This window comes from Anopheles arabiensis, chromosome 2, assembly GCF_016920715.1.
Source record: "Anopheles arabiensis isolate DONGOLA chromosome 2, AaraD3, whole genome shotgun sequence".
Lineage (NCBI taxonomy): Eukaryota > Metazoa > Arthropoda > Insecta > Diptera > Culicidae > Anopheles > Anopheles arabiensis.
Window position 1 is genome coordinate 70660392 of NC_053517.1, and position 23525 is coordinate 70683916.

The following is a 23525-nucleotide window of genomic DNA, read 5'->3' on the forward strand; positions in this document are numbered from 1 at the left end:
GTCTCAAGTGTTTTACAACTCAAAGTTATAAAATAAATGACGAAAAAAATATCCAATCTTTGGCTTTGTTTATTCAACGTGGCACAAAAAGTAATGAGATAAAAAAATCATTAAAAATTACCATTAATAACCGGCTTCTGCCGTGGCCACAGTGAAGCCCGTTGGAGATTAACTAATAAATAATAATAATAATAATAATAAAACTAAAACTACTTTAAATATAAAAGAGAACAAAAGAAATGTTTAAATAACAAAATACGAAGTTAATGAAAACATATTAAGATATTTAAACAACAAGAGTTCTTGCTTTGATAGATGCGGTCTTATTAATTACCCATACCAGGATAGTCATTCCTACGTATAGCGAGCACGACATAATAGGCTTGAACCCACGACAGACATGTTGATAAGCCATACGGGCTGACAACTGTATCACAGACGGGCCTGTGGGTTCCAATATATTTATCTGCTCAATCTTCATCTTTAGCTCAATTTGTGCAATTTTGGTAAGCTCTTCATTTAACCTTTTCCATAGGCTTATCAAAAATGACATGACAGATCGTAAACATAAATAAAAATAGGGCGAAATCGCCAAAAAAACAACTAGGAAAGTGCCATTAAAAGAGAATAACTAATGAGATAACAGATCACATGATCAGAGCATCAGTTGCAAAACAAATGCGATTCTACAGCAAAAAATATTAATGTAGCTAAACAATCAGTCTTTGCTGCTAAGGGATTGTCCGGATGATAAAATATCCTTGTTAGCGATTTAAGAATATAATATAATATCTGATCTGAGGGAACCCTTATTTAACGTTACGTTTAAAAGTTTTAACGTTAAGCATTACCGTTCCCTCAGATGATATTACATAAATATCATAACATTATAATACATTATAATGTACATAATACTAATAACATCTTATTAAAAACCGCTATGATAAAAGCACACACCTTTTTTTGAAATGCAACACTTTATTAGATTATATTCAAACATAATTCATGAGTAAAACAGAATTATTCACCGGTCGGCATCTTTTTGAACCATGCCAAGAGCCTCGATCGCAGAAATAACCCGTTTTAAATCGGTATTCGGAAATTAGAAACGGGAATAACATTGCTATGTTTCCAAATCCAACTAAACGATCACCCTCGCGATTGTGGCGTTCTTGGTACATATTCACGAGTTGAGCAGGAGAGGCACTCATTTAGGTTCGGGCAATCACCGTATTTGTGAAGCGAATTTGTACCTCAATGTTGGTCATATTACTGTTTGGGCGTGTAAAGTCTGACAGCGTACGCGTGGCCGTTGGTATACGACGATCAAACGGATATCCCATGTGACGCTTATCGGGATACAGCTGATCGCGGATGCCACAGAACGAATGGGAATCGTTGCAGTTTATGTCCCTAAAAGCAAACAGAAAAGTTGTACCGAAATGAGGTAATTGAGGTGTGTTAACAACCACAGTAAAGCAAATTCATACTCGTTAAACTCCTGGTTGACGGTATCATCGGCAAAGTTGGAGATCATAAGGAACAGGTCGAACTTCATTCCCTCGGCCGTGCCCTTGGGAAGCAGTAAATGATGGGGCCAGCCGCAGTTGCAGAAGCGGAACTGTTCCGTTTCGGGTAGATTAATGTTGGAAAGTGCCATCGGACGGAAGGTTCTCTCGTACGGAATGGTAACACTCGATTGTTCCGAACGACGAACAATATTATTCACACCGGGAGTCACTGCGGAAGTATGTACAAGGTTAAACTCCATTTCTAAAGATACAATAAACAGTAAATAAGCTTACAATTGACACGGAATTTATCCAGCTCGATCATCAACAAGCGCTGCTCGTCCATTGTCAACGGAGTGTTACGTTCGTCCGTCTTCGGTGCTATGAAGATACGACACGTTCCACGACGAGCCGCTCCGGTAGTGTTGTTCACCGCGAAACGGTAAGTGAACGGTGCGTGCTGCAGATGCGTGAACGATGCAAACACGTTTCCTTGCGGCCCAAAGTCGAGTCCGGTGCCCAAATCAATCTGTGACCGCTGCCAGTACGTCAGCAGCACATTGGCCGGCGCATTGGCACGGTTCAGCTGTACACCGAACGATTGTATCTGCACACCGGCGTACCCGAGTTGATTGGCATTGTACGGCTGCAGCGTGCGCTTGTAGCGATGGAACATGTTGTCCACCTGAGCGTGCAGACGGTAGAAGGCGGGATCGCGCATAGCGGTCTGGAACTCGCCCACCACACCGTATCCCTCCAGGAAGCGGTTCTCCGGATCGTGGCTGAACGAAATCAGATTGTGCATGTGACCGTGATAGTTACCGTAGTACTGACTGTTGACCGACAGTGCCGACGGTTCTATGATGTTACCCAGCACATCAATGCCAGTCTGCTCATCGAGCGGAATCCGATTTCCTCCGGGCTAGTGTAAAGAGAGATCACACGTTATTGACCACTTTTTGAAAATCCATTATAATGATTACAATTGCAACATACGGCAACAACGTAACCACCGTCGATGCTCTCCGCAATACGGCTACCCCATAGTTCAATGTCGGTAATTGAAAGAACGACATCGTCCTCAATTCGATTCAAATCCTGGAAGCAACGGTTACAAACACAAACGGTGGTCAGAATCTAATCGATCGCGTGCAAATAAATCTTACCCTCAAGATCGTATTTTGTGGGCGAGCAGGAAAACCTCGGTTTGTTAAGCTTCGAACGATCTTCGGGAAGTATCCTTCCGGTAGTGGCTCTCGCAAGCTAGTCAGAGGACGCACGCGGCTCAATCGATTGCAGAATCGATCCACATTGTATCGAGCAATCAGCTGCTGATGCATGTAGTAGAACAGCTCACCACGTCGATCCTTATTGACTACGTTATTCGGACCCTCTCCCGGATACACCAGATGCCAATGCCAATGGTGCAGGTTCACACCGATATCCTCGCGAAAGTATGCCAACCGCTGCTCATCCTCCCGATCGGAAGCAGTGTAGTTCATTGCAATGTCTATTGTGATCTGTAGGCGAACGGCAAGCGTCGATCAAGTTTATTAATCACCTGCGACACGTCAAACGTGTGTTACTACTAACCCGATCCCTTTGATTGTTTACGACGGCGCCTTCCTCTCGAAGCTTTGGAATGACCGTCGGATCGACGAACGAATCCGGGAACAGATCAAAGAACGATGGAATGTTTAGGTTCTTCGTATCCGGCCGATGCTGAATGGCTACAGCCATCGCGTACTGGTACAGGACCGGATTCAGCCGATCTCTCGCGTATGAACTAACACTCATCAGCGTGTCCACATCCGGCTGGTCCAAGAACAGTTTAATCAAATCACCAGCAATTTTGCGATGCTTCGGAATAAACAGCGAAAAATCGCCCCTTCTAGGCAGCTCCTCGGCAAATCTAATGTCGGGCAGAGTAGTAGCCCGCACAGCGATGCGCGTATCCGCTTCGGACGAGAAGCGCGTCTGGAGCGACTGGCCGATCGGTTTGTAGCGATCGGTGAGATAGTTTTCCGGCAGATCGACCACCGTTTTGCCGCCATCTTTCGGGTAGAACGTTGGCTCGAGGGGGCGCTGCAGCAATGCCAACAGTTTAGTGTTGTCAGCCATTTGATTATCCGTTAGTGCTTCCACTTAAAGGAACGATTCGGTGTTTAAAGACGCGCGACAACGAAACGAGAACCACCAGTCACTGTTACAGTCACGTTTGTGATGCTACAGAAGTAGTTGGTATAGTTTATATATCATTCTGATTTGCACTTGACGTGCCGGTGCCTGGTTGTATGCAATTTCTTCCAATTCCAATCGCCATTTTTGCGGTTTACGACCACTGCATCTGCGATAATGCTATGGTACAATGCAATTGTAATCTGCAATTGTTGCAGTACATGGGAAGCAAATGTAAACCACGCGTATGCACATGCATGAAGCTTTGATAAAACATATCAATCCGTTCTATTTTCGTGGATGTTTGCGGTATTCCAATCATTTGGTAAGCGATTACGATAACTGGGAATGTATGTGCCTTATCCATATTGCATATTATTGGTTGAGGAAAATAAAACGCATTGTTGAAAAAAATCACAATACTTGCAAAAAATAGAAATAACTTCAAGAAAGTAATGCAATGCGGTATATATTTGCTTGATTATGAATATATTTTATTGCTCATTTTTCCATTGCATTTTAATATAATGTTCCTCGTTGATAAAAAAAAACGATCATACGGGTCAGCCACAAGTATCGTTCATCGATCGATTATCGTGATGCCATTTACGTGCGTGAAATGATAGTGTTGGTGAACATAACTTCCGCTACGGTACGACTCATATTGGGGAACCTGCCCACAAAGTCCTTCATCAAGTGATCCTGGGCAACCGGCTGTCGGTCAAAGGGAAAACCCATCGCACGACGGTCCGGATACAGCTGATCGCGTAGACCACAGTATGAATGTGAATCGTTACAGTTTTCATTCCTACACGAGCATAAGATATTTAAAAAAAACTCAAAAGTTAAAACCGAGTTCATCAATACTGATTCCGTAATGTACTCACTCATTGAATCCGGTGCTTACAGCATCGTCCTTGTAATCAGAAATCATGATAAACAGATCGAACGGTTGACCATCGGGATGTCCCTTGGGCAGCAGCATATGATCGGGCCAGCCACAGTTGCAGAAGCGGAAGCTCTCCGTACCCGGCATGTTGGAAGCGTCAACTCGCCGGAAGGTCCTTTCGTACGGTATGGTTACGCTTGACTGGTCCGATCGTCGAATGATCCGGTTATCGCCAGGATGTACTTGAAGGAAACACACGATACGATTGCAGCACCATAACAGTATTGCTCAACTTAATGTATACTTACACTTGACGACAAATTTGTCCATCTCCAGCATGTACCGACGCTGCTGGCTCAGTAACAGTTGCTCTCCGTTCGCATCGTAGATCGGGGCGAGGAAAATGCGAACAGTTCCCTTCTTTTGCTCCGCCGTTTCGTTTTGTACCATAATTTGGTACGCAAACGGTGCGTGCTGGATGTGGGTGAACGTTGCCAACACGTTACCTTGCGGTCCGAAATCTAGCCCCGTTCCCAGATCAACTTGCGTCCGTTGCCAGAAGGTTAGCAATCTATTTCTGGCCGCCTTACCGCTCGTAATCTGCACCGTTGCGTCCGAGATGGATACACCTGGGAAGGACAGTTCGTGCGCTTTGTATGGCGAAAGCTTTTGCTTGTGCATATCAAACACATCGTCCACGTGGCCATGGAAACGGTAAAACGTTGGATCACGCATTGCCGTCGTAAAGTCACCCATCACACCGTGTCCCTCGAGGTACAGGTTGTCCGGATCGTGGATAAAGCCGATGAGAACGTGGCCAAGCGAGTGGTAATTACCGTAGTACGGTACGTTGACCGAAAGGATCGAGTTTTCCATAATATTGCCAAGAATATCGATGCCTTTCTTAGGATCCAGAGGAACACGTGTCCCGTCCGCCTGTAATAAACATTAGCTTAGTTTTGCCAAAAGGTACAATGTTTCTTTTTATATTAGCAATACATACTGCCATTGCGAAACCGGACTGAATGGCTTCCTTTATTCTTCCCAGCGATGATTCAAGCTCCAAGATCGTTGCAACAGCGTCATCGTCGGGACGGTTGACATGCTGCAATAATGAGACGTTAACAACATCGTACGGTTCTTTGTCTGCGCGCTTTCTCTGCTAACTTACGCTCAACACCATATTCGCATGTCTGCCAGGGTACGTTCGATTCAGTGCACTGTTCAGCAGCTTCGGGAAGTATGCCTCCGGAATGGGTTCGCGAAGATTCTTCAGCGGTTTCACCGCCGGCAACCGATTGCAGAACCGTTCCACATTGTACCGCGCGACGGTTTGACGGTGCATATAGTAGAACAGCTCTCCGCGGCGATCCTTATCGACGACCTCAAGCGGACCTTCCTGTGGGTACACTAGATGCCAATGCCAATGGTGCAGGTTCACACCAATATCCTCCCGGAAATAGGCCAACCGCTGTTCGGGATCTGCCTCAGAGGCGCTAAAGCTGGGTGGCACCTCAATTGCCACGCGTTCACCCTGCTGCACTACAAATCCCTCCTCAACTAGCTTAGGGAACAGTGCCGGATCGACGAACCGTGTGGGAAACATTTCCAGAAAAGAGGGTACCGGTACGTTACCCGTATCCTTTCGATGTACCAACGCTACGGCAAGTGCGTACTGGAACAGGGTTGGATTCAAACGATCGCGGGCGTAAGCCGCCACCGAGAGCATTGCTTGGGGATCGGGCTGTGAGAGCAAGTCTCCTACCAGCCGCCCTGCCACCTGCCGTTGAGCCGGATTAAATAGATTAAATTCACCGTGGCGTGGTACACGAGCGGTGTACCCAAAGTCCGGCAGCTCCACTGGCTTGATCGAGATGTGATGCTTGGCTGTCGATCCGTGGTGGGTTTTGATCGAACCAGCTATACGTTGATAGCGTTCGGGAAGATACTCGGGAGGAAGATCCATAAACACTTCTCCGTTGTACTTCGGATAGAACAATGGTTCGGTAGGACGCGTCATAAGACACAGGAATCCAGTTTGGAGGTCCGACATGTTGTGGTCCGAACGGTTTGATACAAGCAACAATCAAAAACTTTACTTCAGGTTGCAATTTGATGCACTGCCGGGTTCAACTGACTGTCTTAGCGAAAGGCCGTCATATTTATACGTCCCGGACAATGGGTGGGATATGGGCGTCTAAGCTTATGCCAAATGGCACAGATTAGAAAGCAATTAGTAACAGAAATTACAGCGCAAAAGTTGAACAACTTTTTATCGTATTCCATGCTACCGCAAACGAGTGCAATGCACTTCGGAAGCATGAGGCATAGGGCAAAACGATAAGCGAAATGCACATTTTATTTTACAAGATTATCTTTGCTAATGTGTTAATGCTTTAGAAGATACTTCATATTAAGATAAATATTTAGCCGTAATGCAGAAAGATCATTGATTGTCTATATTTTCTTATGATAGTAAATCAGACCTTTCAATCAATCTAACATTTAAACAATTGACAATTAAATATTGAATAAACTGCAAAGTGGGGTGTCCAGCTTACCGAGTTTAACTTCAGGTTAGTGTAAACTAGCTAGAAGAAGAATAACCACGAACAGAAAGATGTGAGGCGGCACGAATATAAAGTCGTGTGCGATTTTGGTTCACTGATCTGCGTAGCTAAAAACAGTGTTGAACCATTATATTTATAGCAGTATAGATTGGAATACCACAACTACACAGTTGCTGTAATTTTATGAGGGAATACGTTCTCCGTTGTAATTTCATGTTTGGCGCAATAATTACAATTGTCTCATACACAAATACCAATTACATTTAACACTTCAAACCCTGCTTCAGGTCAATAAAATGTCAATGGCATTTTTGGAAATGAGCCACATGAAATTTGCGTTTGGTAACATTTACATTGAAATTGGTCGATGCACCTATTACTTACTACCCAACGTATGAAACATAAGTTAAAAAGGGGGATTCGAATGGGATTCGAATCACGTGCGATATCATATTTTTGAATTTTCAATTTAATGGCACTAAAAATATTGTATAGTATTTTTGTAGTTGGATCTTACATTACTGTTTAGCTATCCTATAGTAAAAATCACGCCGGCAACTTAAAAATAAAAGAATCATACATTCAAGTCAATAAATGCAGGGAAATGTATCAGATCTAGTGAAATTCTGCATCATCAAAATGGCCACAAGGCTCGCAATTCGTGATGATTATATTTATAAAATTTAAAGTTACTGTCATTACTTATAATTTTATGTAAATAAACTGCGTTGGTACTTTATGGCCGTGTTAAATAACCCTATTTTTGAATATCACTCACAAAAAAATAACAAAATGGCGTGGCTTGGTATTGACCTAATTTTTTGCACCAGCATAGCCCAAAAGTAACATCATCGATATAACGATAAGAACTGTCCAAGAAACCACAAAGTTAACACATTTATGGTATAATGCATAAGAAAAATTAGGTGATCGTCAAGTTATGGTTATGGTTATGGTAAGCGGATTACCCACAAAAATTTTAACGAGCGCCTTGTCTTAACTAGTGTCTTTTAAACTGCATTAGCTACGCGCCTGATTTTTTTCAATGCGAGACAAATGCATGTGATTGAGTGTCCGTCCGATAGGATTTTTTTTTCTAACCGTATACAATCTTTCTCCGAGTTACGCGTATTCGAGTTAGGCGAATTTTTAATGTTGACAGTTCAGATGTCAGATCAGTACAGTTTTCTCCATCAATTGTCAAATGAAAAATAATTTGCATTTTTCCAAAAGTTTTTGATCACTAAATAGACAGAAATAACCGAATTTTCAACACCATCTGCATCAAAGAAGTAATAAATTACATCAATGAACTAAATTAAACAACAAATAATGATTAATTAAGTATATTTTGGCTGATTGCGCATCGTTAATTATACGGTAAAGATACACATTTTATACAATCAGTCACCAATCGACAATAATGTGTTTGTCATAGTTGTTTTAACTAACGACATGTTGTGACAAGGGTATTTAATATGATCAATTGATCGTCCTGGATTAAAATCGTTAGTTCTGACCACAGTAGTTTTCATGTGTTTCCACCTACGATCATCGGAGTGTGTTTTATTTGAGTACACTAGTGATGTGTTCTTAGGCGCGCAACAACGGCTCCGGAACCGGCTCTAGGACTAACCATCCCCGGAGCAGATTCCGCAACCGCAACTCAACGAGCACTAACCACAACAATACAAAACCAAGCGGTGGGCGGGGGGGGGGTGGGGGGAGGCTGCGGCTCTCATGAGTCGATGATGATGCGGCGGTGCCTGCACCAGAGATAGTTAAGCCTAGAGCCGGGGACTTCCAGAGACATTGTTGCGCTACCAAGAATACATCACTAGCTCATCAATAAACACTCCGAACGTAAGAAAACACATGTAGTAGAATATGGTCTTGATCTAACCGAGATTAGAATATCCAGGACGATCAAATTGTTATGATACCCTAACACCTGCAGTTATCAACTATGACAAACACATTATTGTCAAATGATTGGCTGTTTGTGCAATTTGTACCATACAAAAAAAAATTCTACTGGACAATCAATCACATACATTTGCCCCGCATTGAAAAAAATCAGGCGCGTAGCTACGCGGTTTAAAACTATTGCGACTTTGTCCTGACTCAGCAGCGAGTGACATCTTGGTTCACCCATATCGCCCATGTAAATGTAACGGTCGTGTAGATATCGAACCTAATCTAAACTTTTTTTCGAAAATATTTATACTCGTTCCTGCAATATTGCTATAGAGTGTAGTGAACTTACCTTGATTCGAAATTGCATGATTGCGTGTGGTGTTTAGAGTAACAGCTACTGGTTTTACGCAAACTTTCATATTGAAATCTCCCTTCCGTAAACCCTTCAACACCTTGCCCTCTCCCCTGGCTGGGGCCCCAAAAGTTGGCCGGGGCTTTTTGTTAGTTCTTAGTTTTTGTGTGAAAACACAGGCAAGCCAAATTCAAGAACGCACACATCGATATCGGAATAGATTCTTGAATGAAATCTCAACCCACTGGAGCACCATTGGAGATACGATCATCCTTTTTTATACAGACAAAAGAGCGTGCTTGGTGTCGGCCAATCATTGCTGTTAATTTCTCCGGCTAAGAACCGCTGTGTTGAGATTGTGTTTCAGGGCGTTTACATTTCGTATGTGTACGTAGTTTGCAAGAGGCAGCTGTTGTAACGGACCTCTCGGTCCCTTGGCCTGTTTAACAAACCAACGTTAAACGAGGGGAAGGAGTGAAACGCGACGTTGTGTTCGTGCAGTTTTTTGTAAGACTTGTCTACATTAATGCACATGGTTTGGATGATCATGCACCGACTACCACCACTAAAAACATGCCTTCTCACTCTACCCAACGCGTATTGCGGGTGAAAAGTTTTAGGTGTGCGCAGCATTTAATGCATTCGCTTTTCGCAAAAATTGTTTCCGCGTGGTTCGGTGCTCGTGCACCGGCAAAGCAAGGAATCATGGTTTCTCACTCTAACCAACGCTTTGGGTTATCGGGGATGTAATGGTATCGATTTGAGCTGTGCGCGTGTGTGCAGCGTTCTCGGGTAAAACTTTTGCTAGAATTCGTTGAAAATTGGGAATGCCAGCGCCGCCGTTTGACAGCTCGTGTGCGTGAAACTGCATTAAAAAAAGACAAAAAAGATTTTTTTTTTAATTCTAATCTAAATTTCCTCCCAAATTTAGGGGGCTTTTAAGATAATAACAGCCAAAAAAGCCAGACAGACGATGCTGCTGTACAGCCTCCCATCTCCCTCTCTTCCTCCCTAAACTTTATTTTACCCATTGAATCAATCTATCACACTCCTCTTGTCCTTCTCCCCCTCGCCTCTCCCTTAAAGTTCTCTAGTTCTATATTTAGATCTCCACTTCCATCGACGGCGTGTCGATGTGACCGATGATGAATGAGTGTCGTCGTGTGTGTTGTCGATTTGGTCCGAAGGAAAAACTTTTTTTACACACCAAATTTGTAACTTAGTGTGCCGGCGTTCCGATTGGACCATTGCGACTTTGAACAGAGCGAGCTGTTATTACAACCTTTTGTATTGTGTTGTTCGTAGGCTGCGCGCCCAAATTTTCAGGGTGTATGTGATTGTGTGGGGGTGGAGGAGTGGGAAACAGAGACAAATTTCGTTGTTCATAGCGGAACTTGGGCCAAGCGTGTCATTGCTTAAGATGTGTTAAGTTCATGTTATAACTCATTACAACTTGTTTATCAAAAGCCGATTTCAAACACGTAAATATTGGCCATCTATTTCCTCAATTATGAGTTTCGCTGGAAATAAGTGTAAACAAAACTATTTTTGAAGCGTTTTAAAAAGGGTCGAAAAAGACATTGTTTTTGGGCTATGGGGCAAGAGTGCCACCTGATTAAAATAAACGTGTTTCTTAGACGATTGGAGATTTTTACATGTGTGGTACTAATGAATGTATTCCTACATATCTTGAGTCACCCATTAACCCTTTTTCACCACAAACTGTACCGCAATATGCAAGTTACAGGTCAGTTTTCCGAGGTAGAATCCGCTCATAATTGCGCACTGCACCACTGCACTCTACAACAATGTTTACATTTTTGACAGCTCGCGCCTATGAAATGTGGTGGCACACTTACCCCAAATAGAGGTGGCTCTTTTTACCCAAAAGATGTAACTTTTTTGAAATTTGATTTTTCAGTTAAAAATAGATATTTTTTTAACTAACCCTACAAAAAAATATCAAGAAAACTTAGCTTTACGTTGGTCTGATACTTAACATAAAACAGTTCATAACAATGGGAAAATCGAATAATCTATATGAAATTCGGCACAGTACACCTAGTCATTGGAACCCAACTATCTGTATACACAATTGGTTATTTAACTAAAGTTTTTTAATGGAAAAAAGCTTGGTGGCACTCTTCTCTTGCCCCTATGGCATACTTGCCCAAAATTCTGCTTAATTCTCAGTTCAAAGGTTGAACTGCGAATAACCTAAAGACGTTCGTTCTTACTAGTGGTTTTACTACAACTAAACTATTGGTTCATCCTATTACAAACTACTAAGATCTATCTTTGCATTTTGCCAATAACACACGATTGCTAGATCTACAACAGAATTAATGTATACAGAGGAGCTTTGAAAACGGTTCAGTGCCTTACAGTGGAGTAGAAAATTGATTATTAGAAGATTGGCTCAATTATACTATCTAGTAAAGAGAAAAATTAAGTCTTGTAAGCCTACATCAGCCCGCTATAAGCGTTGATGGTGTCCATAACAAGAAGAATTTATATTTGCTTCTTGATTTTATTCATCCAATTTAAGTGGCTAGAGAAGTTTTTCCTAGATAGATTACTTTTCCATGTAGAAAGAAGATATTTACGTTAAATTATTTCAACTTTTTTTCAACAACAATGAATTGATCAATGAATAATCTTTCATAATGTTATTGATTGTTGCTAGCATTCTTTTAGTGGATTTGGTAAGATAGGTGTGTTAAATTTGGTAATTATAATACCGGGTGTTGCAATGTTGGAATTATAGCCAGTGATCTCCTATTATCGATAAAACGTATGGCGTACTGATACTGCAATACAATTGGTTTCTCTTAATATCATTCAAATGAAAAAAAAAATACTTAAACATAAAATCAAATCAAATCCATTTATTATGTTCTATTGCCAGTACACTTTCAATTTCGTTCGCCTGAAAAGTCACTACCATGTGACATTTTGTTAATCCATACTCCACATAGAAATAATCAAGTTCTCTCCACAACCGTATTGGTGAAGCGAATCGTTATCGTCGCGACACGCATGTTCTGATACGGCGCAACGAAATCCTGGAACGATCGAACCGTGTTCGCTACACGACGATCCAACGGAAAGCCCATGTTGCGTGCATCTGGATACGTACGATCCCTCAAACCACAGAACGAGTGTGCATCATTGCAATCCGTGCGTCTAGAACGATCAAAGGCTGTTTAGTCATCTGTGCCAAACCCGCAATCATAGTCCGCTTCCTGTACGCTAGCACTACTCACTCATCAAACAACGGATTCACCCGGTCCTGCTCATGGTCGGACAGCATCGCGAAAAGATCGTACTCCACACCGAACTGATCGCCTTTCGGCACAAGCATGTGCGATGGCCATCCACAGCCGCAGAAGCGGAAATTTGCATCACCAATGTTTGTGTTAGCCACGTTGCGGAAGGTGCGTTCGTATGGGATGGTAACACTCGAGTTTGCCGATCGTCGAATGATGTTGTTAATGCCAGGTGTTACTGTAATAGAAGGGAGGGAAAATCAATGTTTGACGAATCAAATTGCGAGAAGAAAACGCTTATCGCTTTTGCTTACAATTCACACGGAATGTATCCATCTCGATAGCCAGCCGTCGTTGCTCTTCAAACGTCAACGATTGTCCTCGTTCATTACGCTTCGGTGCCAGAAAGATGCGCAGTGTCGCAGGCTTGGCCGTACCAGAATAGGCAACCTGCAGCCGATAGTTGAATGCGGCGTGCTGTAGATGAGTGAAAGTTACGAACACGCTGCCCTCTGCGCCGAAGTCTATACCAGCACCCAGATCGAACTGCGAACGTTGCCAGAACGTTAGCAACGTGTTCTTGACCGAATCGCGCCGATCTAGCTCCGTTTCCAGGCTCAGCAAGTTAACGCCCGGGTTTCTCAATTCGGCCGGCCCGTACGGTGCGAACCGTTGCTTGTGGCGCTGGAAAATGCTGTCGACGAAGGAGTGCCAGCGGTAGAAGACGGGATCACGCATCGCCGTCGTCACATCACCCATCACTCCGAAGCTCTCAAGAAAATCTTCCCTCGGATCGTGCAGGAGCGAAAGCAATACATGCCCACTGTTGTGCGTATCGCCGTACAGCTGGCGGTTTACGGATATGGTCGAGCTTTCAACGATATTGCCCAATATATCGATGCCGCGGAAGTTGTCCAACTGTGTGCGCTGTCCGCTTGGCTGCAAAAAAAAAGATCGTAGGATAAGATCGTTGCTATACGGACACTCTTCACACGTGCTTACCGCAACCACAACACCTTCGTCAATCGCTGCAATAATGCGCTGAAGCTGACGTTCTACTTCCGAAATGATCACACGCAGCCCATCATTCGGGCGTATAACGTCCTCCAGCGTCATGTTGGCATAGCGCGCAGGATACGTACGATTGTTGGCACTGCGCAGAATCTTCGGATAGTAGGGCTCGGGGATGGGCGTCCGCAGATTGTCTAGTGGAGTCACACGCCCCAAACCTTGGCTGTAACGTTCGACCTGATAGCGGGCAATCATCTGCTGGTGCATGTAGTAGAACAGCTCACCCCGGCGATCCTTCCGCACAACCCGTTCCGGCCCTTCAGCCGGGTACACCAGATGCCAATGCCAGTGATGGAGATTCACGCCAATGTCCTCGCGGAAGTACGCCAACCGCTGCTCGGTCACACGATCCGATGCCGTGTAGTTCAGCGGAATATCAATCGACATCTGGGCGGAAGCAAGCAAAACACCCGAAACCACATCTCAATTACCAACACCATAGAATAAATGCGAGAGCAACTCATACCCGATTCGGTTGCAACACGGCACGGCCTTCCTCGCGAATTTGAGGAAACGCTGCTGGGTCTATAAACTGATCCGGGAAAAGGTGCAAAAATGCAGGCACGGGAACATCACTCGTATCGCTTCGATGCAGCAAAGCACTTGCCAGTGCATACTGAAAGAGTGGACCGTTCAGTCGGTCCCTTGCGTACGCAGCGACATCCCCCAGTGTATCGGCGTCCGGTTGATCCAGGAACAGCTTGATCAAACGTCCAGCGATAACGCGATGCTCCGGGATGAAGAGAGAGAACGCTCCGCGGCGTGGTACGGCTTCGGCAAACTTTATGTCCGGATCGGGGATATTGTTGAGCGATACCCGATTCATGGTCGGTGTGTCTGCACTCGTACCGGCCGGTGCAGCCGCCGCTGCACTGAACCTATTGATCAGGTTTTGCCCGATCGGGCGATAACGATCGGTGAAGAACTTCTCCGGCAGGTCGTAAAACAGTTGGCCATCGCTTTTCGGTAGAAACAGCGGTTCGTACGGATGCTGTAACAGGCCACGAAACTTGTCCCGAATATTGGTAGCCATTGTTCACAAACAAGGTTTTTTTTTGCCACGATCCGTACTCCGATCTGTCACGCTTGGGGGGAAAGTTTGAATGATACTGCTCATGTCTCTAATTTTGTTCCCTTTTTTATATCCATTGCCGAAAATTAAGTTCCAAATTTGGACAGTTGCGCAAACCCTCTTAACCACAATAGGTTATGATAAGGCTTAGCTAATTAGGCTAATTGTAACCATTCTTAGCAAGTGATGACAGTATATAAGGAAGCTCCACTCTTTACTGTGGTTGTGTGCCACCGCTAGCCAACAAGGTCATTCCAGTACTACTTCATTAAAGATATGTAGATGTTGGCAAATAAAAAATAATAATTCCATTTAAAATATGTTTTTGTAATTGTGATCATTATTATTTTTGTTATTATTATTAGTTTTATTAATATTATTGTTAGTTTTATTATTAATATTAGTATTACTATTATTATTTTTATTATTATTATTATTATTATTATTATTATTATTATTATTATTATTATTATTATTAGTATTTTTATTATTATTATTATTATTATTATTATTATTATTATTATTATTATTATTATTATTATTATTATTATTATTATTATTATTATTATTATTATTATTATTATTATTATTATTATTATTATTATTATGTTTATTTTTATTGTTAGTTTAATTATTCTTATTAGTTTTATCATTATTGTTATTATTATTATTAATATTATTTGTGGTATGATTATTATTGTTTGTACTACTTTTATAGTTATTTAAAATTTTATCGTTACTTTTACTGTTATTATTATTTCATTAAAAATGTATTCCTCGAGTTTTCAAAATAACAAATATAAAAACTAATCTAAAAACTAAACAGATACTACTTAAAGTTAATCCAATGTCCAACGTTGAGCACTTTGCGCACGGCTCTGATCAATCAGTAGAGGACAAATAACAGTAGGAAGGCTAAAGATTTGACTAAGGATTATTAGATTTGACCAAATACTTCGGGAATAAAAAAAGGTTCAAAATACAGTTCAAAATTGGGAAAGATTGAAGCCAAAGTAAAGGGTAGTTTGATTGTACACAATACTACTCACGGGCAAATAAAGGAAGTTACCTTTATGCAAAACGCAATATGGTGCATAGAAAAGATTCGAGTAAGCATGCGTTACATTTGACAGAAATCCACTGATAAAGCTTGTTTGCGCAACCGAACAACGATCTGAACATTCAGTAGGCGACATCGGACAGAGTAAGTAGGATGAGGAGCGAGAGTGCGACCTAGTAACCTCTAGTGGCAGTGCGTATAAAATTTCTCTGTATTTTTTCAATTCTAGCAATCCAAGCAGCACTAGTAGGAAACCACACGAAGCTAGCATGACGTCGTTATTTGGATGGCTGCAGAAAAAGAGCAGATAATTTGATTCCATGAACATCCTTTAAAAGATAATTATTTAAGCTTACTTGCGAAAATAAATCTACGAGCTTGCGATCTGCTTTCTGTCAGTTATCCGCAATTATTGTCATGTGGGACGAAGACATGGGTGTAGGCATGTTTTAAGGTCTACCTTCAATTTTTATCAATTACTCTTAAGTTATCTCGACAAAATTAATGGAGTAGAACCTTTATAAATAATGTGAATAATGTGAAATAATATTTTCCTCGTGATGATTGCAAAGAAGCTTCACGACAAGAAGGGCCCCAAGGTCCGGAACGACACGTACTCAATTTAGTATAACTGCATTTAGTTTGTAGTTGAAAACGATGGCGTTAGGAAAGCGAAATAAGTAAAAACAGATACTTTTTCAGTGGATGAAAAGAGAAAGTTGTAATTACAACATTGAGAGAAAAAATCAATCAATGTGCGAATTAGTTATAGCATGTGAAATATAGCAAAGAATACAATAACAAACATTTTGTTTGTATTGTTATTTTAAGCGCTTTGCTTTGTGCAGACATAAAGACCCATAATATGATAGATAGCCTGTATTCCTATTCATATTTTGTTATACTGTGCAAACTCAATGTAAATATAAATCAATCATTAGTTAGTTTTCAATATAGCTTGGCGCATCTCTTTGCATTAAGAAGATGATCAAACAAAGATCACGAAGCATCTATTTACTCTAGTGCTTTAAGTGACCTCCGCACAGTTCCTATCTTTTTACCGCAATCTGTTCTAAGCTTTGATGATGATCTTATGTATGTAAGAATATGTAATTACAACGCGAGCAGTATAAATTATCCCAGCTTACTTACTTACTTACTTACTCACTTACCATCAGCTACAATAGCATTGCCGTCAGGGTCTCCTACAGAAGCTGATTGATTTTACTAGACCAGTACTCTCCAACCTTTTTGTTACCACAGTTAGTACCACCGTTGAGTCTTTCATAATCGATTCCACTAGGATTGAGCAGGATAATCTCTCAGCGTTGCATACATTTCTGAATCTCAGGCAGCCTAAAGTCATCAAATAAAACTGTGAGTATCATTACTAATTGTAATTATTTAATGTTAAAACTTCATTTCCCGATTGGTTTAGCGGGGGTTACATATTTAAAATGGTGCACTGAAATGTAACCCCTTGATTAACAATGGTCAGCACTTCTAAAACAAAAAGTTTAATGGTACATAATTAATCTGCAACATTTTAGCACCACAATCCAGGAGCATTATTGTGTCATGTAGCGAACAATGTAGCAGTGCGCTTTGATACTTTGGATAATGTAGGTACAGTTCCATTGATAAAGAAAAGTTCATTCGCTGTGTTGAGTGTGGTGAAGAATGAAACCACTCAACCACACCGCTGACCTTGAGAGAGCTATGCCGGATGCCTAACAATGGAATCGTTCTTTATCATTAGCTGTCATCTACAGCTGGATCTCGCAAGATACTCGAGCATTAACTGACCGACGGTATGAAGTTGATATTGCGGTTTTAGCTGTGCGGGCGAAGCGGGTTTCTTTTTCACACATCTGAACTGTTCATACTTGGGAGAGATTAAAGGGTAAAGTGTGAGAAATAAACAGAACGAAAGACTCTTTACCCGTTTAAAGATGCTGTAAATACGTAGAAGATATGAGTTTACACAGAGCATATCCGGATTTTAAGAGAGCAATATCAAAATGCCACTAAATTAACGCAACTAAATATGAATATAAGCTGAATTGGTATTATAAAAATGAGAACATCTTACTTCTGTCCAATAAGTACAATTCTAAAAAAAATACCTAGATTAAACTAAACCAACGAGTTTAGAGTGGTCTTTCTGGCACTTTTGATTATAAAAAAAAACTAAGGAGTCAAGCAGTTATAATATTCCAAAGACATTGTTTAAATAAGTTTTAAATTATATGTACGTGCACAAGAGCGCATTTATATAGCATTTCATTGTACCAAATGATAACAAATTACAAGCAATTACCATTATTTAAATTTATATATCGTGTTTCCTCTAACATTAACCACACAAACTATGATAAGCACGTAACTCATGTTAAGCACATACTAAACAAACATGTTTAACATGCCAGTGAGGCTAACATGTAGTGTAACAATTGCAGTTCTTCTAAATTTAAAAACGCCCGTTGATGCATACAGTTATATTAGACGCACTCTACGAGATTTCAATAATTTTTTCTTTTTCTACTTGGTGTAACATAGTTTTAGTTTTAATCATTTCGTGAATTTTGTAAAGCACCGTGAATAGGAAAAACAATATATGTTAAAGCTCTGGAATACTTTTAAGAAGAAGCAATGCCAAATATGTGCAGATAAAACCAAATAAATTATGTCAAAGATCCTGAAATATGTCTGGAATGCCAGAATAATGCGTATAAATTTTTAGATTGGTGATATATTTGTTGAAAAAAAATAGTAAAATGAATAAAATGGGCTCTTTATTTTGCCACAGTAATTTTGAATAATATTGGAAAAATATGTTTTTTTAAGCAAACTTCTCAAAAACTTCTCAGCGAAAGGCAAACTTCTCATTTTTGTGGTGGTATGGTACTGCACATTCATAAGCATACAACGAACAATGTTTCAAATATAAAGCAATACGATAGCTTCGTTTTTTGCGAAAAAATGAAAAAATGTAAAATTGTAAGCAGTGAGCACTTTATTTTGCCACCCACTGTAGCAAAAGTAAGTCAAAGTAATACAGGTATTCCCAGTAATACAGGTATAATCGTCATACTCGATATACGTTAATTCGTTATACGCAATATTCTACATTTATCAGTTCTTTAAGTAAATTGTACTGATTTGACACATCCAGTTGTCAAGTGCAAAATAATGCCCTTTTAGTTGAATGTCAAAAACCACTTTAAAAGGTACAAAAACTATAATCTTCAGTAAGAATAAGATCAAACATATATCAAATGTATATACCAAATATATTTTGTGGCTAAAACTTACGACTACAATCGAAATTACACAAAATTCGCAATAATTTCACTAAAAACCTTGAAATTCGATATACTCGAGTATTCGAGATACGCGATTGCCTCCTGTCCGCATTAATCGCGTATATCGGGGAATACCTGCACATATGCACAAAAATGGTTTACATTTTTAGAGGATTTTTAATTTTACATAATATGTTGAAAGTTAACAATAATTTAAAAATGTATAATTATATCATTCTGAAGGATACAATTATTTTATTAGGCATTAAAGTTCTAAGTGTTCCACGTTGCGTTGTGTTTATCCGTTCTTCTATAACATAAAATATGTATAACTTGCATGAAAATGGTTCAGTTATTTTATTTTCGAGTAAAATCGTTTGTAAATAGAGTATAAGTGTAGTGCGTTTAGTCAATAATATCAGGAGAACTTTAAGCACGCGCTATGACCGTATTGGTGAACCGTATCTTCACCGGAGTGACCAACATGTTGACGTAAGGTTTGGTAAAATCTAGCAAACTGCCAATCGTTCCTGGCGTGAAGCGATCGAACGGATAGCCCATGCTACGTGAATCCGGATAGCGTCGATCACGCAGACCACAGAATGAGTGAGCATCGTTACAGTTAACATTCCTAGCGTGGAGTAAAAGAAAATTGATTGATAAGAGTGTCCTTTTTTCCCATCGCCCCATTTGCACTTACTCGTCGAAATCCTCAACGCGATCCTGTGCAAAATCGGACACCATAACGAAAAAGTCATACTCAATACCGTCGGGAGAACCTTTCGGCAGAAGCATATGGTTCGGCCAACCACAGTTACAGAACTGGAAGGCTTCATTTTGTGTCAGCGATGAGGCAGCCACATTTCGGAACGTTCGCTCGTACGGGATCGATACGCTCGATTGATCCGATCGTCGCACGATCGTATTAGCACCGGCATTAACTGCAAAATAGATGTGGAACGTTTTACTAACCCCAAACAATGCCTCACCGAGATCGTTCAGCAGAACACATACGTGTGACGGTAAACTTGTCCAACTCCACCATCAAACGGCGCTGCTCGCGGAATGGCAACGTTTGGCCACGTTCGTTTGTTTTCGGTCCGAAGAATATGCGTACCGTGCCGCGTCTAGTGTCCCCGGCACGATTGTTCACCCGTATGCGGTAGCTGTACGGTGCGTGCTGAATGTGCGTGAACGTCGCAAACAGATTGCCCTCCGGGCCGAAGTCGAGCCCGGTGCCGAGATTAACCTGCGATCTTTGCCAGAACGTTAGCAGAATGTTGACGGGTGCGTTCGCTTTGTTCAGTTGAATTTCGAAGCTATCCACCGCCACATCGTTAAATGCTAGCTGTAAGCAGAAAAAGAAAACCGTTAGTAGGAAGTAATACAGCGATCAGTACAGTACCTCCTGTCCCGTGTACGCCGGAAGCCGTTGCTTGTGACGGACGAAAATGTCGTCGATGTGCTGATGCCAACGATAAAACACCGGATCGCGCATGGCCGTCGTGTTGTCTCCGACCACTCCGAAACCCTCCAGGAACGAGTTGTCCGGATCGTGTATGTAGCCAAGGATGTTGTGCCCGTTGTTGTGAAGATCTCCGTAGTACTGCGGATTCACCGACAGGGTGCTCGCTTCCACAATGTTCCCCAGCAAATCGATCCCGCTGTCATTGTCCAATGGAACACGCTGATTGCTCGACTGTTGTGGAGGAGTGGTGTGTGTCGTTCAGAATATAGATAACTATTTCCAGCACTCGCTTACTTACCGATTGAGCGAAGCCGTTATCAATTGCTTCAAAAATCCTAGTCGTCCATAGCTCCATATCAGCGATCGATACTATTACACCATCCTCAATTCGTTTAAGATCCTGTGGGAGAACGGAAAATAGTCTATAAGCAGCGATCAGCTCAACAAGATCACTTGTCACGGCAACCTACACTCAACGTTTCGTTGGGATGCCGTGCTGGATACGAACGTCCATCGGAGCTGCGCGTTATCTTGGGAAAGTACGCCTCGGGGATGGCTTCGCGGAAATTTCGGAACGCAACCACCCGCGGCATTCCGTTTGCAAACCGCTCAATGTTGTAGCGAGCCATCGTTTGCTGGTGCATGTAGTAGAACAGCTCACCCCGGCGATCCTTGCGCACGATACGATCCGGCCCGCGGGCCGGATACACCAAATGCCAGTGCCAGTGGTGCAGGTTCACACCGATGTCCTCCCGCCAGTAGGCCAACCGCTGCTCGTCCACCCTGTCCGAGGCGGTAAAGTTCATCGGGATCTCGATTGCACGGCGATCACCCTGGTCCACAAGTGTGCCCTCTTCGCGCAGCTGCGGAAACACAGCCGGATCAACGTACCGATCGGGGAACAGCTCCAAAAAGCTCGGAATCTCGACATCGCGCGTATCGGTACGATGCATCAGCGCGACCGAGAGCGCGTACTGGAACAGCGGACCATTGACACGATCCCGCACAAACACAGCCATTGCCGTCAGTGCGTCCGGGTTCGATTGTTCGAGAAACAGCTCGATCAGCTGACTGGCCACGCGCTGATGCGATGGATGGAAAATCGAAAATCCACCCCGACGGCTAACGGCATCCGCGTACGCCAGATCCGGTGCCGTAATGTTTGGCAGTGGAATGCGCGTTTGAGCGTTTGTGCCAAACCGATTCTGCAGCGCCGCGCCGAACGGGCGATAGTGGTCGGTTAGGTAAGAGTCCGGTACATCGAAGTACAGCTGGCCATTGTTTTTCGGCACGAAGGTCGGCTCGTACGGGCGCTGCAGCAGCCCACGAAAGCGTGTATTAATATCCGTCATGCTGAAGAACGGTAGGGAGAGAGCACACAACCGCGAACACTAAATTCACACGATCAACTGTAACGTCTGCAGTTGCGCACTGGAGACTGCTAAGCAGGACCACACAGCCGCATGCTTTTATGCTAAATTCTTTCCCCTCATCCCGGGTCGGTAAACTTTTGCAACCCATTGCAACGATAACTGCACACACCGCAAGTGTGGACTAGAATAACAAAACCTCGTTTATCGTGGTTATACGCCGGCCAACAAACGGGATGTTTGTTTGTCTCAAAAAGAGTAGGTCAGAAGTAGAAGAAGGAAAGAAGGATCTGTAAGAAAATGAGCTGATAGCGATGATGCAATGCAATGTGAAAAACGATTACGATAATTCGGTACACTAGAACGGGACAGTAAAGAAGCCGTTTTAAAGTGAGTAAAAAAATCGCGACACAGTTTTATTAGTTTCCTCATCTAATGCTTCCATTCTATACGAAATGGGATTTTTGGACACCAAAAAAGAGTGAAAATGTGATCGAAGAGTGAAGCATGGTAGTTATTTTGTCTTAGTCTTAATTCCAGACACCTTCACACCATCTCATTTAGTGCCAATCTCGACTGTTGCTGCTGTAGATAATAGTGTTGGGCCATAGGATTTCACGATCTGGCCGGGAGTCGGATGCAAGCCAGGTATTGAACCTACCTTGCCTCAACCTACCTAGGTATTGAACCTACCGACGCGAACTCGCTGCACCATCGGGTCGGAGTCGCGTATGCTTTCTTGCACTTACCGGAGTTGTTACCCCTACTGAACCTACTTCGACCCGAACGACTCCGGGTCGCTTACGGATGGCTCCGATCCGATAGGTTCGGGTCGACCCACCCATCACTACTAGAGAACCTAAAAGGATTTTATGGAATGGGTCGATCGGTACTGTTTATATGATTAAACCCGTTGGAGCCTGAAAGTATTAACAACTGATAGCATCCGTTAAGAGCTTTGGGAGCGATCGAACTACCGAGAGTGGACATTGCATAATAGGCCGCGACCAGACACACATTTTTGTATAGCTTAAGTATGCATTATAAGTCAAATTATAGCGTGTGTCTAGTCTAGTCTAGTCCCTCAATTGTGCAATTGTTACTTCAATGTCCAAAGCAAGTAAGTACACTTCAAGAAATGAGGACGGGTATCTTATTTCATGCCTAAAATCCTATCATGATCTTGATCATGGGTTTGCGGCATTGATCGATCGAGGATCAGTGGATCGATCGAACTCTCTTTAAAACAGTATTCTAGAATTCATCGTTTGAGCCTACGATCCTTATTTTTCTTCTTGTTTACAAAGATAAGAACTCAATAAGAATTAGCTCCAAACGATCAATATAGCTTCCTTATGAAATGTCGAACATTCTACAATTGAGAATCACACATACGAAGTAAGACTGCCCAAAATAGACTACTAAAAAGCAAATTCACAAAGTGGACCTGGCTCCCCAATCCATGAGTGAGCTATATCAACATTGAGCGGAAT

At 42.1% G+C, this 23525-nt stretch overlaps 2 protein-coding genes across 2 annotated transcripts; both read right to left on the reverse strand.

The window, feature by feature from the left end:
- Positions 1 to 956: 956 nt before the first annotated feature.
- Positions 957 to 3722, reverse strand: LOC120897988 (phenoloxidase 2-like). The gene is made up of 6 exons (XM_040303256.1): positions 3105 to 3722; positions 2678 to 3031; positions 2508 to 2609; positions 1806 to 2433; positions 1491 to 1740; positions 957 to 1413 (listed from the first exon to the last, which is right to left on the reverse strand). The coding sequence occupies exons 1-6, from the start codon at positions 3630 to 3632 to the stop codon at positions 1212 to 1214; spliced, it is 2064 nt and encodes a 687-aa protein (XP_040159190.1). The 5' UTR covers positions 3633 to 3722; the 3' UTR covers positions 957 to 1211.
- A 573-nt stretch (positions 3723 to 4295) lies between these two features.
- LOC120893931 lies at positions 4296 to 23461 on the reverse strand. The gene is made up of 16 exons (XM_040296175.1): positions 21133 to 23461; positions 20961 to 21062; positions 20600 to 20893; positions 20209 to 20542; positions 19895 to 20135; positions 19632 to 19825; positions 14224 to 14795; positions 13689 to 14144; positions 13001 to 13625; positions 12693 to 12924; positions 12408 to 12603; positions 5750 to 6661; positions 5582 to 5683; positions 4887 to 5514; positions 4577 to 4820; positions 4296 to 4497 (listed from the first exon to the last, which is right to left on the reverse strand). The coding sequence occupies exons 1-16, from the start codon at positions 22012 to 22014 to the stop codon at positions 4296 to 4298; spliced, it is 6216 nt and encodes a 2071-aa protein (XP_040152109.1). The 5' UTR covers positions 22015 to 23461.
- Positions 23462 to 23525: the final 64 nt, after the last annotated feature.